General features: G+C 42.5%; 1 protein-coding gene across 1 annotated transcript in view; it reads left to right on the top strand.

Moving 5' to 3' along the window:
* Window positions 1–5,497: 5,497 nt before the first annotated feature.
* The window catches only part of si:dkey-191m6.4 (rho GTPase-activating protein 22), a 33,210-nt gene continuing 21,904 nt past the window's right edge, over window positions 5,498–16,803 (top strand). The window contains exons 1-2 of the mRNA XM_047608432.1: window positions 5,498–5,670; window positions 12,870–13,069. Coding sequence (XP_047464388.1) covers window positions 5,628–5,670; window positions 12,870–13,069 — 243 coding nt within the window. The 5' untranslated portion in view covers window positions 5,498–5,627. The remainder of the gene's footprint in view (window positions 5,671–12,869; window positions 13,070–16,803) is intronic.

Raw genomic sequence — 16,803 nt, forward strand, 5'->3', positions numbered from 1 at the left:
GATCAATAAGTAATGCTAAGTCAACAGTCACACCTACAGCAGCCACCCCGCTGGTCTGGTTTAGCACAGCCCATCCGGGCAAATATGAAATTTTAATCATCCTCTATCAATATTTTAAAACGTTTCCAAACATTCTGGATTCTGAGGACTTATTTGCATTCTCAGCACCATCCCCTGTGACATTGTTTGGCCTCAGAGGTGACGGAGGACAGATAAATACAATTACTGAAGAGTCTTATCTATCCCAGGGAGTAGTTCCGTTAGTCTTTTCCATAGGCAATGATGCATTTGTTTGGGTAAGAAACATCCAGTCACTGAAAGAAGGATACAACATTACGCTTCTTTACTGGCTCAATCATGAGCTCCTTACTCTGTGGATGAAAGCACATCATTTATCCACATTTCAACTACTTTTGCCATAATACATATTGGTGTAACCATGCTTGTTTTATTCATTTATTATTATTTGTTCATAGTTCCATCATTGATTTTATCCTGTCTGATTTAAGTCAAACATTGTAAAGTATTCAGTTTCATTAGAGTTAGGGTTGTGTGTTGGTTTTGAGGAGTGCCTCATAAGTTCATCATTTACTCACCATGTGTTCCAGGGACAAAATGAGGAACTGCCTAATCAAATCCTGTATTTAAACAACATCAGTAGTGACATCACTGGGAAAGACCATGTGCTTACCTGGAGGAAGGTCGCTGTGCCCTGAACCTTAAGTGGTTCCTGCCGACTAAAGGGGCTATAAAGCAGAGGGGCATAGGGGGCGATCGATGGGCTACTGGAAGGACTACTTACCCCAGAAGCCAGACTCAAAGACAGTGCCCACTCATTTGGATGAAAACTGCTCGCAGCAGAAAAATGTTTTCTAGCTTCCACATTTGCTGCATTTGGCAGCTCACTGCACATGCAGATGAGTACTTCCTTTGTTGGCAACAATTATGTGTTCCGGAGTAGCCCATAGATTTTACTCTGTAAAAAGTATAATAAACTTCCTGCTGTACTTTCTGCTCCCCGCTTCACTTTCAACAATAGCAACTTGCCAAAATTTCACAGAGTCATCCTAATGTTTGTACCTCCAAACCTCTTTAGTTGACCGTTTCATCGTTCCATCGTTCCATCGTTCACGTCAGGATACAGTGTTAGGGTCCCCTTCACAGTTTGTAAACAATGTGACGTATTTTGAGGGGCGGGGCGGGGCGTAGCTGGAGGCAAAACATCTCAAACAAGCTAGCTTGTAAACGTTGGTTAGCATATTTCAATGGACTGTTTTACAAGAATGGAAAAGAAATATGTGTATTTTAGAGAATATTCTAATACACTCACTTCCCAAGACCATTAGTGTTATTTTAAAAAGTTGACTGTGACTGATGGGACTGACCCCTCACTCACTGGATGGACAATTTGACCATAGGAGAACACACAGACGGAACAAAGTCTGGTCTGTCTTTATCGAGTGAAGCCTCTCCTACAAAGATATTACAACAAGTAAGCAGAACCACTGTGGAGTAATGTAGTAAATGCAACTTCTACTTGGACCCCTGAAACATACAACTAATATTGCATTAGCCAGCCTAGTGGTTAGGATTATCATAACCTGTAGCAAGCATCCCCCAAATAATGAATAACTTAACTTAATAACTTAACATAATTTCAGTCACAATTTAGTCTAACCAAAATTCTACCAAACTTGTCTATGACTGGCAGTGGTCAGAAGTTTTTGCTTTTACAGTCATGGCACAGTTATTTCAATGACTTAGGCCAGACATCAGGTTTATAAACTGTGCATAAGTCATGCGTAGTAAGGCACTGCCACCCTAAGCTTCAAAACTACTCTTCAGGACGCATGGTGACACGTTGTCAAAGTGTCAATTGTGTAGTCACTGGTTGTGATTCTGACTTAGTCTGTGGGGTAACCTAGGGCGGCTACCTTTTTAGGCTTACAAAAATGTCAATCTTAAGTATGGTGAATCTGACCAACTGGACAAAGCTCTTCTATACAAAGATCCGGATCACTGCTTTGAAATGATACAGTGTGGTCTAAGAAGTCCCTAATAAATATGGACTTTGTTCAAGAAAAAGCCATTCCACCTTACAATACATTACATTCATCTGGATACAAACTCTGCAGCTGCTTGAAATGACCAATGAACCCCCAACAACAGGTCTGTTGTTGGACCAGAGCGGCAACACCCCATTTCGAAAGTCTCGTCATTAATGAAGCATATCCCAGCTTTACATTATGCTAAACAATCTTCTACCATGTGAACGATGGTCAAGTGTTTCTTGTCTTTGTTCACATTATATTCTACACCAGAAGAACAAGCATTGTTCAGGACTGTGCAGTGGAGAAGAAAAATCTGATATCCCAAAAAAAAAGGTCAATTGGAAATGTCAGTCACAATACTCCACAGTGCTTTAATACACACTATGTCTCCACATCAAGGTGGAGAGAGTTGTGGTTTTGGCTAAACTAAGGCAGAAAAGTTCGGTCACGGGCTGGTTTGTCGGTTGTTAACTGTGCCACTGGTCTCGCTGTGTGCAGTCTTTGAGCCCGTCCTCCCTTCTCTTTTTACCATCCTGTCCCTTCCTCTTCTGACCAACATTCCACAATGTGATAACACAACAACTTGAGGATGATTTGGGTGATAAATTTAGAGGGTTCTGAGCCACACCCAGCCTGGTGTGGCTACATCGCCTTTACCCAACCTCAGTCTTAAACCAAACGCTGGCACAGAAGGCTTTTCTTTTTATTTTTTTTATTGGCATCTCATTTTGGTGTCTTGGTGTGTATTTCAACATGTGTGTGTGCGTGTGCTTCATTTTGGTTTCTTCTTGGCGTATGCCTCCTCTTCCACTGTTTCATTACGGCTTGTGTGACCCTTATCTCTGTTTCCATCAGCCTCATTTAGGCTCCATTTTGCTTTGCCGTGAGTATGTGTGTGTGGGTGTGTGTGTGTGTTAGACTTCTCTGTGCATTTGGTGCTTTATTGTATTGTCATCTTGTGTGTACATGTGCTTGTATGTTATGTGCGGGTGCACACACCCCTCAGCCCCCTCTGCGCCTCCTTCTCCTCCTCTTTACTCTGTAATAAGAGCAGCTGTGGTGGATGCGAGGCCAGCTCTGATTCAATTGCAGTGCAGGACTTAAGGCTATTATCTTCTGTGCGCTGGAGGAGGAGGGACGCACAGCTGCTACAGCAACGACAGGTTTCATCTAGATTTCTTCTAGAAATGAATGAAAGTTGGAGATTTCAGGGTTTTTTTCTTAAATATTCAGAGTAAAATCAATAATTAATTCAATTGTGTAAAAATATTGTTTTTGTCAGCACATGCTAATGTTAAATCATTATGTGAAAAATGGACTAACACGATAATAATCTTGTTGAACGACCTGCGATAATCTGTGTAATCACACTTTGCAGACTCTGATTAATGTTCACCCATTTTATCAGCTCTTTCAAATAAAATAAGGAATACAACTCTCAGACAGCAATGACAGATAATGTGTCCTATGTTTGTAAAATCTGGAGGAAATCTAATGTAAGGCTAGTTAGCTGTTAGCGGGACCAATTTATCAGCTCATATACTGTGTTTTCTCTGTTATGATTAGATTTAGCCATGGCAGTATATATAGTCATCACCAAGTCACCCAATGACATGAATAACATACATGTGAACTGCGGCTGTTTGGTATAAAACTGTAGACAGAATAAAGATGGCCGACAACAGCTCCTCAAAAGTGAAGCCAAAGCAGGTAGTGCTCCCCCTGGTGTCTGGCTACAGTATAGGTTATAAGCTCCACCTCCTCAATGTTAATATGGGACTAGGGCCAAATTACCAATAAAGAATACATACAGTGGTTTCTATCATTTTAGGTAGTTATACTGATGCATGTTCATGTGTTCATTTTTCTGATACGTTTTGTGTTAGTTAGTGGTTTGGCGCTGTAGAAACAGGATCATGATCACTACAAGTTGCCATGCCAACTGCTCCGTGAAGCGGTCTGTAGAGAGTTGGAAAAAATAAATGAGTACCACGTACGATCCAACATTTCTTTGTAGCTGGTTCAAAGTAATGAGATCTGCCCCAGGAAAATGGCATCAGTTTGGCCAATGCAAGGAAGTGGGGACGAGTCGTCTGTATTATGTGTCACCTTCTGCAGTTTTGCAATAACTGCATCCCTTGTTTTGCTTGGTTAAAAAGGTTGAATTGGTCAGAGAAGAGAAGACATAGTGAAGGAAAAAGAGAAACAAAAGAAACCTTAATGGGTGAAGACTAGAATACAGACCAGTGGAGGATTAGGTGTAGCATCTCCAATGGTGGAAAGAATGCACCTTGTTTGCTAATTGTGACACCAGTATATACCAGTATGTACCAGTATATAACTGTCATTTTAGCCAAACAAAACTGAAAGGCAAGCAGGTAACCAACATACAATAGCGGCAAAAGGGAAAAGGTCGTGTTCTTCACAAGATGGCCCCCACGTATCATCAAACAACATGACGCAACGTCAATGTTTTCAGACAACGTGAACACCTGTAACCATTGCAACTGTATCAATAAAAAATGGCAGCCTCAGACTGTTAGGCATAAATGCACACCAAATGACTGCAGCGTGGCTAAAACTGATTTTCTTAACTGATTTTTTTCCCTCTTAGCTAACAACTTTCTTTGCTATAAGTGCCATACTCCTACACTTGTGTGGATTACAGAACAATTACTGCGGCTCAAGGCGACAGGACATTGTGTGTTAGAGGGAGATCTGTATTTATTCTCCCTTGGCTTTTCTGAATTGTGCCACTGGAATGCCTGCAGGGTGTAATTACAACCTACTGTACAAGCTGGGAATTTCTCATGCCTGGCTCTGAACTGAAGGCAGCACCATTCTTAGAAAGCCAAGATTGGCAAAGACGAAAATAGTGAAAGTAGGTAAAAGAAAATAGACTAGAGATAGGTAGCTACTGGCTATGGTGTAATTATAAAGAAACTGTGGTGAGACAGGTGGAAGGAGAAGAGAGATCTAATATTGGTATAGCGAAGAGGAGGCAGAGAGAGAAAGCAGAAGGAGGGTGGGGGGAAATGAGTGATTAAGGGAAGGAGGTGGAGACAAGCTGAGGACCTCTACAGCTTAATTAGGTGCAGGAGGAGGAGAAACCTGCTACATGAACGCCCTCTCTCTCCCTCCCTTTTACAAGATCCATGAAAAATCAGTTATTGTAGAAAATGAGAACGCCTCAAACCCAGCATGTATTAGGCATTGCCAGTGGATGACCCTCCCCAAAAAAACCTCCATGTACCAGTGGCGGATGTACCGCTATGAATAATGTAACAGGGAGGGGTGGAGGCAACTGGGCGTGTGTGCGGATGGGAAAAAAAAAATAAAAAAGAGGGGTTGTTCCTCCTCCCCCCTCCTCGTTCTTCTTCTCCACCACCCCACCTCCTCTTCTTTCCATTCTCCTCCCCTCCCATGTTCACCCAACCCCCCTAGCTGTCGGCCGCACTGCAGAAGGTCAGAGAGAGAAGAGGAGGGAGGTAAAGGCGCACGGAGGCAGAGGGAGACTCAGGGGTGGGGTGCTTGGATGTACACGAACATGCCGACAGGAGAGCGCGCGGACGAGCGATGACAGCCATGCTGAGCCCAAAGATCAGACAGACCAGGAGAGGTAGGTTTGATGGCTCCACCTTCACGCGTACACTACCTGCCAGCTGCATCCTGGCGTCATCTCATACACGACGTGCACTGTGCGGTGGCAGTTGATCACAGTCAGAGGATGTGTCAGTCGTGCAGTTGACTTTAACAGGACACTTTATAAATGAAAACCAAAAGTGTTTTTATTATATAATTGGGATTTAACAGAGTAATACGCGAGCGGGGACACTTTTTCAGCACTTCCTTTTGCTGTCACATTTCTGAATGAGTGGAGCGGTGCGTCTGCCCACGCAGGATACCTCTCTGCGTAAATTTGCATTCTACTACAGCTGGCACCCGGCGTGAATTCTGAGCAGCATCTCCAGTTTCATCACTGCAGCGCTCGGCGCAATCAGGCTGCTGTCAGCTGCTGTCGTGTGCGCGGCTGCAGCGTATAGTGTGTGTGTGTTTGTGTGTGTGTGTGTGTTTCTGGATGGATGTATTAGTATGTCCATGCGTGTATCCACGTCTTTCCTTCCTTCCTTCCTTGGCACCGACCTCCGTGACGGCAATTATACAGCTGGATCTGATTAAGATGAAATGCTTAGTTCCCAAGAATGGGAGAGCAATGTGTAAATCCTCCACTGGAGTGCCATAAAATGAATAGCAAAGTGGATTAAATGTGTATCTGCATAAATTAAAATGGGAGAACAGGTTCAACAGGCTTGTACACTTGTATATTATCATTTAATTTTTTCATTTTCATTTATGGTGTTGAAGTCAGTTGAATAAGGCGGTGTAATGTGCATCTAAGAAAGCCACAAGTACACAAAACAAATGAATATATGGTCTGATATTCGGCTGTTTAATTTAAGGAGGTAGGAATGCCATTAACCCTACACTCATTTCTAAGAGTGAAAATGAACATGTTTATATCGACTGTGTGATTCTGCATGAGAAGGATTCTCTGCATGCCGTCTGTGAATTGCTGAAAGAGTCCCATTTGTTGCATGAAGCCCATGAATAAACGGGTATGTGACAGATGTAGTCGAGTAGTGTGTGCCCAGCCAGGGTCGGAGGAGGTCAAGAACGGACACGGCACTAACCAGTGTGCATGAGACACCACGGGTGGTTAAACTACTGATAACAGAAGGTCGAAGAAGACATCCGAAATATAAATTGATGATGGGTCACAATTTTATTGATCGTTCTTAGCATTCATGTTGGTGGAAGGTAATCTGTGCTGACTAGCACTGATGTATGCTATACAATCAGTATTGTTTCAATTTGGAAAAGCTAATTAGCTTAGATATGCTCCATGCCTTGTTTTATTGTGGATAGCAAACAGCAAGCTAATTAGCTTAGATATGCCATATGACTTGTTTTAGTTTGGAAAACCAGTGACGCTGTAATCTGATATATAATCATAGCATATAGTATATATCTAGTATATAAATTCTGGAAATTAGCTCATTAGCTTAGATATGCTACATGACTTGTTTTACTATGGAAGGCCGATAAAAAGCTAACTAGCTTAGATATGATTTGTTCTATTGTGGAAAGCCAACAGCAAGCTAAGCTAATTAGCTATCAGCTTAGATATGCTATAAGACTTGTTTTCATTATGAAGCTAACTAGCTTAGAAGTACCGTGCAGTTTAACGTGGAAGGCAGTGATGAGTTAAATAGGACAGATATATCGCAACGTATTCACAAGCTTTGACAGCTTTTCAAGTTTGAAGGTTAGCTTGTCTTCTTCCTGATGACTGAAATTCTTATTTTTTTATTATTATTGTTTCTTATGACATTAGACCGCATTGAACTAGCTAAGTAGCCAGATCTACTGTCTACACTGTCTTAAGTTATGTATTCAATGAGCCCCACTTATTACTTAGGAATTAGTCTGGAAGGTAGGGTAACCATGACCATGATTTGAACCAGGATAGACTAAAACTTCATAAATGTGCTAATTTAAGATGCATTTCATTGTTTAGCTTCATATTTAGCATAGATATTGTGTCACTTGTGTCAAACTACTGCTTAAAGATTATATAATATTCTAGATATTTGGATCTACACCTGAAGCCTAATTAAATTATAGAAGTGCGCCTTCCTCTCAGAGCGCCTCTTAATTATACATGATTGTGTAATTAACCAGTTTATTACCTAACCAGTTTATTCCCTAACCAGTTTATTACCTATCTAGAATGCCAGTAGACAAATTCCTCCACCTATTCATCAATGGTATTTTCTCCATAAAAGAAATGTCACACTGCCGTACTTCAGTAATTTCTACAACCGTCAACATATTAGAAATATAACAGGGTGCACTGACTGGCACCAGGAAATCTGGTAGCAGCTTTTTTGCCCACATATCAGCTGCTTCACGCTCGTGCTGTGTCTTTTTGATCTGCGTTACCATGGTTTTACGATCAAAGTCCTGCAACGGAACAACACCCTTATATTCTGCATTCCCAATGCACATGAATGAACACACTCAAGGGCTAGATACCGTGAGCAAGAGATAAAAAATTCACACACATGATGATGTGCATGTGAAGACGATAACATGCACATACCCACTGGTGCAAATCAGTTCCACTCCACTGCAGCTTTATCATAACAGGCTATATGTTATGCCACACCTCCAGCCTGTCAAGGAAGGCTGCCACACACACACACATAATGGATAACACATTAATCAACACTGATAGGCTAACTGGAAGTTGCGCACTGATGCACCTGTGACTCTCTCTGCCATTTTACTCAAGCCATAAATCACTGAACAACAACCAGACTCACTTAATTGAATTCCTCCAACATGCCTACGCGTATGGGATTTGGCTATTGGTATTGTCTAGCTATTGTGGAGCAGCAGCCTCTACTTGCTAATGGAAGCGCTTCTCACAGTGTGCATTATTAGTCATACATCTATGTGCCGCTTATGATTAATATACAACTCACAGCGGTATAACCATATCACAGGAACCTAGCGCGCTCGTTCAGGCATGTATGAATGTAGCATCATGTGTCCCTTCATGTCACACCATGTGTTTTGTTTTACGCCATCGGGCCACCATTTGTTCTCACTGGAACATTAGCTCCATATGTAGACATGCCATTACAAAGAATCCTGCCTTCAGTGGCCCGGCTGCTCCTTCTCTGCTGCTTTGGAGAATAAATGACTTTGAATTTTTGTCTTTTGAGCTGTCAGATCCTGTGACAGAGCAAACTAAATCAGTGTCATCGGAAATATAAATGGCCAAACCGGCTCATCCCAGATCATCTCACATAGTGTGGATCTGTCCTTTTGTCCGTTTGTTTTCTCACAACGGCCCAGTACAGTATGCTGACAAATTACAAAATCAATTCACACCTCACTATTTAGTTGCACTTTCAACGCTCCAGTGCTCATGCAGGAAGCAACATGTTCTAGCTGCAAACGACCTGTCATGCAGAGTGGACCTCTGATGTCTGAGGTAGGACGTTGGCACCAACCTTTCGGGTCCTGTGGATTAACTGGATAAGGATGTGGTGAGTTTAGAGGTCTGGTCAACACCTTTAACTCCTTATTTTGTCCATTGAGGCATTCCTGAGCAGTTCCTGAGGGGTGTATTCAATGGAGGACAATGTGCAACCATGTGGTTGGTACATATTACAGTAACACACACGTGAATGCCAGAACCCAAGATTTCCCAGAAGAATATTGCATCGGTGTAAAACCCTTGTTGGTGGTGGTTTAATGTTGTGGCTGATCAATGTATGTAGCAGGGCAGAGTAGTAACGGAGCAGAAATGGTGGTGGAAGAGTGTGTGTTATTTAGATAAATCAAATGTCTAAGGCGCTAGAGGCTTCTTAGAGGACTAATAATATTCTTTCATTTTTCTTATGTCCTGTGTGTCTCCTACTTGGCCAGAGTCTTAGCTTCCGTTTAATCAAAAGACTGTTGGTGTAACGTAGTGAAAAGATCAAAATTACTATTGTTACTGCTCAAATATGAATTTTTTGTGCAAAATTCATAGAAATTTGCATCTTCCCCATGAAATTATCTTGATTATGTTGCTATTTTTAATGCTAAGCATTTCTATGTACTTCTCCTTGTTCTTTTAAAGTCTGTTTACCTTTTGTTTGCGAACTGTACGTCGAGATCAGTGTTTTTAGAAATCCTCCGCGCGGTCTCCTTAGCGCACCAGCCTCACCAGCATGCACCCAACGTGATCACGACATCGTGTATGAGCTCATGACTGAGTAAGTAGCCAATCCATCTGGTGCTCCTGGATATCCAGCTCCCAGAGCTATTCATCTGTGACCCTGGAATAACAAGACACATGCTCTAATTTACATAAATTATCATTGGGGGACGTCGAGATAAACAAACGTGGGCATACTGTACATCTGGCCGCAGCGTCGGGCGCGGTGTGGGGCCCTTGTTATTCGACTCGGCCCCTCCTTAATCGCTAGCTTCTGTAAATGAATGAGCCGCAGTTAGGACCGGATTTCACTGAATTGCAATGATTGTGCATGAAGTGCACTTTTACAGTCAAACTGTCTCTTTGTAGTTCGTAGTTGTAGAAGTGACCACAGAGCAGCTCCACCCAGACCAAGGAAGGTCTGAATCACTCTGAGTAGAAGGTCCAAATTGGCGCAGTGGGCAGTCACACACACACACACACACACACACACACACACACACACACACACACACACACACACACACACACACACACACAAACACTCAAAAATCAGTTGTCGTGACTCAGGCGTGAATCATCGGCCCATGTGTGTTCCACTCGGTCTACGGCCCAGGCAGCTGATGTGTTGAACAGCGGCGCTCTTTTATGCGAACACTGGCAGGGTGAGGGAAGATGGAAAGACGCGAAGGACGCGATGTGCTGAGGAAGAACAGAGGGGTCAAGGAGGGCAGGGAAGGTGAGTGCCAAGACGTTGAGACATTCTGGTGGTTCAGAATTATCTATACACGTTTAGTGCCCTCAAATAATTGGAAATGCGCGTGTTATCCAAAAACTAGTGGCAGATGTAAAGCTGCAACAGTTGAAACAGACTACACGCTGCAGACTAATAAACACTTTTTGAGCAATAAAGTATGTGGTGCTGAAATATCCGTATGTGTGATTACAGTTGTGCTTGTTGTCGTAGCTAAATATGGAAAAGACGACAGCTGCAGACGTCATCAGGTATGAATCAAATGATGTAAATAACCCAATAGTTCCTATAACTGACATTAGAAACCATAGAAATACTAAGATTTTTTAAAAATCGGCAACGTAAATGTGCTTCTAATTCTAATTTATTCGATAGCGACTGCTCAAACGTGGTGCCAGTAGTGATAATAAGCACCTCCATTATGTGCATGCATGAGCTGTGTGTGCTCTGATTCAACAAAGCTTTGATTCAATAGGAGCAGCCGTGCTGATCATAAGGACGGAGAGGGGAATTAGACCAAGCCGAAGTAAGAGAAATGGAGGGTGACGGGGCTGAGGCGAGAGAGTAGCTAACAGAGAGGAGAAGCTAGAAAAAAGACCGGAGTTATTAGGAAAAGATGGATAAGACGAGGAAAAAGGGGAAGGTAGAAGAGACAGAGGTGAAAAGAGAACGAGAGCCAAGTCTTCTGGTATTTGACAAGAAACCCAAACACAGCAGCGGAGGACTTCATCGACACCGAATGTTTTCCACCAGCCTACGCAAACATCGAGCGCCGTCCTAAAGGCACAGCTACCAATGGAGACATTGGATTAAACCACCAAATGGGGTAATAGGACACCACACATTCTGAGAATACTGAGAAATAAACCAGGGTGCTTAAGTGATGCTGGGAAAAATGAGGCGACCATGAGTTCAGAGAGAAAGACACACGTGAAGAGAACAGCTAGACCACGAACTGATAGCAGCTCCCTCAGTAAAGACACTTCATAGCTGAGGAGATGCATTTTTTTTCATATAAACAATGGATAAAATAACAATGATAAACGTCTTTGTGAAAGGGACTTTGGACGTAGTGGGGAGATTTACCACTAAACTACTACAGTCTTTTGTCTTAAAAAGCTCTGTAAATCAGTCTGGATGCAAGCTGCTCATCACCAAACCGAGGTATCAAGCTAGCAACTAGCAACTAGCTAGCATTACCCAAAACCTGTCCAACTAGCTAACTTCCCTGTTTTACTGGTGCACTCACGGCACATCTCTGAGCATCAACAGGCTCGTCAGACAGGCTGTGATGTCTAATAAAATGTCTAATTTAAGTTCTCTCTCTCTATATATATATATATTTATGCTGGAGGTAAAGAGGCAACAATAAAAACAATAAATATTGATTTGGTTCCTCCTCTCATCCATCCATTCCCCCTTCACCTCGACGCCGTCTGAACATTGATCATTTTGGTGCATGTGTGGCACCATCAGGGAGGATGTCGGCACAATTGATTCCTGTGAATTATGCATTATCATCAAATAGCATTGGGCTAGTTCGCCTTAGGTCAGCTTATATGTACCAAACCATAACCTTCAGCTGCTTCTTCTGTGTAGTGTAATTTATGGTCTACTGCTCTACATGGTTGACATTCACTTCAGTTTCAACATAAAAAAATCACGTCATGATGAGCCGTGTAGCACGTTTAAGCACTGATATCATACAAGGACAGTGTGAGTAACCCAGGGGCTATAAAGCTGCCGTCCCTTCCCTTTTAACGCTGTCCTTGAACGGGCTCAGGTTACACACGTCTGTTGAAAAGGATTCAGTCAGCCTGCCAGTCCCATGTGGTCCTATTATTTCAGCTCAAAGCCTCGGCTTTTCTGTTGGTTTCTAGCAACACACAATAAGTCTCTTCCAAGGACCTCTGAAATTGAAGGGGGGGAATCCCTGTCACCTGAGGCTATGTGTAGTGTGTGTGTGTGTGTGTGTATTCCTCCCTTTATAGTCTCTATTGTATCTGCTGTCTCCCTGCAGCCCCTCTCCCCCTTCATCTAGAGGCACAGAAGCCTGGGGCAGGAGGCTATGAGTGTTAATGACTGAAAAGCGTGGCAGAGCATGTGTGTGCATACAGCGCACGGAATGAAGGATAACACAGACACTCATTAGGAAGCAAATGAAAAGGCAGACGCCAAAGAAACGGAGCAAATACAGAAAATCAATCACAGTAGCAGCCAGCACCATCTAAGCTACAACACACGCAACGTAAAAAACAACAAAAAAAAACGTCTTTTTGTGTGTTCGCAGCCCGGTCCAAGAGCATGGTGATGGGCGAGGTGTCGCGAGGCCCCTGCAGGCCGGCCTCCCCCAGCCTCCAGGAGGGGGCGCTGAAGGCTGGCTGGCTGAAGAAGCAGCGCAGCATCATGAAGAACTGGCAGCTCCGCTGGTTCGTGCTCCGCTCGGACCAGCTCTTCTTCTACAAAGATGAGGAGGAGACCAAGCCGCAGGTAAAACCTCAGCTATGTTTGCATAACAGATGGTGAAATTAAGAAATAGGGCCGCAACAAACTAATTTAAATCCATTATTTTTTTTGATTGGTTGATTAATCTATCTATTTTTCAGATTAGTTAGTTAAGCTCTCACTATTCATTTTTTTAGGTTGATTTTATTTATTTTTATTAACGATTAATACTTTGGTTAACCACTAAACAATAAACATAAACTTTCAAATTAGAAAAAAAAATCTAATAAATTCAGGGTAATTAGAAAACATTTTTGCCCGTATTCGGTTGTTAATTTGCACACATGGTCCCATCACACAGGGAGAACATCAGGCTCCACACAGACAGACTCCAACCCAGAAACCTCACGTTTTGATCCAAACCACCGCTAAATGTTGCTTCCACCCACTTAGAGTGTAATGTTAATGGAAATCAATATTGTTTAGTTTTACAGGTCTGTATGTGTTGAAATAAACTCCTTTTAACTTGACATGAACTGAAAAGCAGTGCAGATTAGCTCCTGCTCTCACGTCAGTGTGTCTCCAGTCAGACTAAATTCACTAGACCAGTCCATATACTGCGAATGAGACACAGCGTGGATCAGTTTTAGTAAGCGTTAATTCTTTTTCTCTTTATTATTCTGTCAAGTCTCTCAAGCATTGTGGTCTCCGTTTAATGGATGTCTTCACTTTTGACATGGGTTTGGGCTTTGTAGTAGCTGATCAAATGCATGTTCAAGTAAAAATAAAAAGTTTTGTATCTGATTACAGAGTCTGGCTAACGAAAGTGGCCTGAAGCCCCAAACTAATCTAGACGCCCTGTTACATGTCAGTAAATGGCAGAGCCCAAATCCTGCATCCAAATACTCAACTACAGTAGTAGATGGCTTTATATTTGACAGATGAAAGTACATAGTGGTAATGACTCACACTCACAGGGCATTGTGGTGCTTTAGTATAAATAGCAGAGCAGACGCCTGGCTTCCTACTCCATTAGTACACTATTGTAAAAACATTTAAATGTCCATTCAGGTTCATGCCTTCTTCACTGAGGGATGTCTTTTACAGCCAGGTGCTGACTAACATCAAACCCATTATCATTCACATTGAACACAACCACTCATATTAATGATGATGGGGATGGACAGGTGGTTTAGGCTTTGTCGTTTTGGATCAATAAAGATGGAACATGTCGGGGGAAAGGTTAACTGAGGAGGTTTGGAGGTAAAAACATTAGTATGACTCGCCTTTGGTGAAATTTCAGCAAGAGTTCAGTTGCAACTGTTAAAAGCGCAACAGGAAGTACAAACAAAAATAAACTCGACTGGCTAAAAAGACACAGCGCCGACTAGTGTTTGGGTGGAGTCTATGTCCCACAGTACTATAAAAGAGCCTTAAGGTGAAGTCGTAACAAGAGGGGGTGATGTAATCCAGCAACAAAAGACAGCGAGGGCAGGTCCGTGACACACACACACACACACACACACACAAAACACATGTACATAATAATCACTTTTCCACATTCCTGCCAGAAATCTCGACACATTCATTGATTCTTCACTCTGCTTGACTGCTGTTCATTTAATGTAGGCAGCAGCCGTCTGCCATCACTGTCTTTTAGTCCCTGTTGTTGCGCGCGCGCACGCACGCACGCACGCACGCACACACGCACGCACGCACACACGCACGCACGCACATACACACACACTACACTACACTACACTACACTACACTACACTACACTACACTACACTGACAGAATGACGTCTCCTCTTCCTGGCCGTCTCCTTTCCGCGGAGAACAAATGACTGAAGGCTTCGACAGACCGTCTTTAATCAGAGCTTGCCAATACTCATCCAGCCTGTATTGATTTGCAACTCCCGGTGGATTCGTGTCACGCGCACGGTCGAATGTGCACACACTCTGAAAAAAGCACTTACACACACGTGCACCTCCCCCCCTCGGAGAGTTGGATGTGTGAGAAAGTGTCATTCCGGCCTTTTTTTCAGTCTCTCATCTTCTAATCAATAGGAAACCCGAGGACGGGGGATGGGGGGCGGGTGCGGGGAGGGTTTTCGCAAAATTGCTGCAAAAGAACACCGATTACCCCCACCCTCACCCCCACCCCCCTCCCAACTCCTGCCAAGATGACGTGATTATCAGCAGTGGGGGAAGTCAATACTGACTGAAGATCTATAAGTGTTTTCTTTTCCTCTTATCACATGAGGATAAATCCGCTAACAAATGGACTTGAGTTCACTGACAGGAGATGTTGGGGATCACCATTAGCACTGAGCAATAAATAGCGACTCCTCAGCTGCGGTTCCCAGCACACAACTTCACATGAAACACAATTTTGAAAGTAATTGGAACTTGCTTTTTTTCTCTCCATTTTTTGCAAAATGCTCCTTAACATGATATCGAGTGATGGTTATCACCCGTCAATGAGGCAGTGTGGGTACGGCGATGCCTTTTAGCAGGGTTAGCAGGCTATCACTGCTAATGCTAATGACTCAGTTCTTTCTCTTTGGTTTTCAAACATACTGGAAAGACAGAACTTCCTGAGTCGACTAAGGCCTTGTTCATACGCAAGCTGCAATGAGGTCACACATTGGCCGCCATGACGCTTTGCTATAAGTTGTTATACGACAGAATAAGACTGTTGGCAACATAACAGGAGAGGAGAAACTATGCAGGCTTGTGCTACTCTCATACGAGATTGACACAGAGAACGCGTGGATAGAAATTGCTGTCGTGATGGGAAAGAGTGCAGAAAGTGTAAAGAAAAAAAAATGGAAAAAAATGCGAGGGACAAATTCAGTAGGGCACATAAACAGCAAGGCGACGTGTCACCGCCTCCTATTGCGCCGGCGAAAACATTCCCGTGGTTTTTTTCGGCGCCGACTCAGCAACAACTGAATTGAATTTATTTATTTCGAACATGACAGAAATACATTTAAAAGCCGAAAGAAAACAACCAAAGTTTACAGTCCGAAAATGAGTAGGTGGGATCTATAATCCCTTTCATACTTTATAAATAAATAAAGACAAGAACTAAATACAGCTTTAAATGGACGGACGTGTGTCACTCGTGTCGACTATGAAAGGGGCCTAACGGGTATGGTCTGTTGTTAGAAAATAAAATAAATGAGAGGATGAGATTGACCACAAACGGTAAAAGTTGTCGACTATACGTCCAACACAATAAGCTTAAAGTAGCTAAAACACACTCTATAGTGATGGGGAAGTGAAGAGGTGGTGTTTCACTAAAAGACACATGTGATGAAATAAAAGTGTATTAAAAAAAGCCAGTACTTCTGCTTCACGGAAGAGAGCGCTAGCGAGCCACGACTTAATGCTTCTCCTTAGCAGGGTTAAGTGCACGGTCACTGTTCATTTATTTCTTTTGTGACTGAATGGAAAAAATAGAAAATCCAGTTGTGTATCTAAGCTGAGAAAACTTCTCAAAACTTTCAGTCAAATCAGGAAGTGGTAAGTAATGGAAGATCTTTTGTTGTACAGTTTCAGATCAAATATGGGTCAAATACTCACAATATAAAATTTGACTTTAAGTCAAAATTAGTTTTAAAAAATTGGGTACTATTTTTTTGTTGTCATAACCAGTTAATGTGGAAGCAGATAATTGAATGGTGAATTAAACTTTTCCACTGAATTCAGGTTTACAAATCTGACTTTAAAATATCAGTGAGTCAGTCTTGGTGGGTTTATTAAAACGTATT

Source organism: Mugil cephalus, chromosome 16, assembly GCF_022458985.1.
Source record: "Mugil cephalus isolate CIBA_MC_2020 chromosome 16, CIBA_Mcephalus_1.1, whole genome shotgun sequence".
Classification (NCBI taxonomy): Eukaryota; Metazoa; Chordata; class Actinopteri; order Mugiliformes; family Mugilidae; genus Mugil; species Mugil cephalus.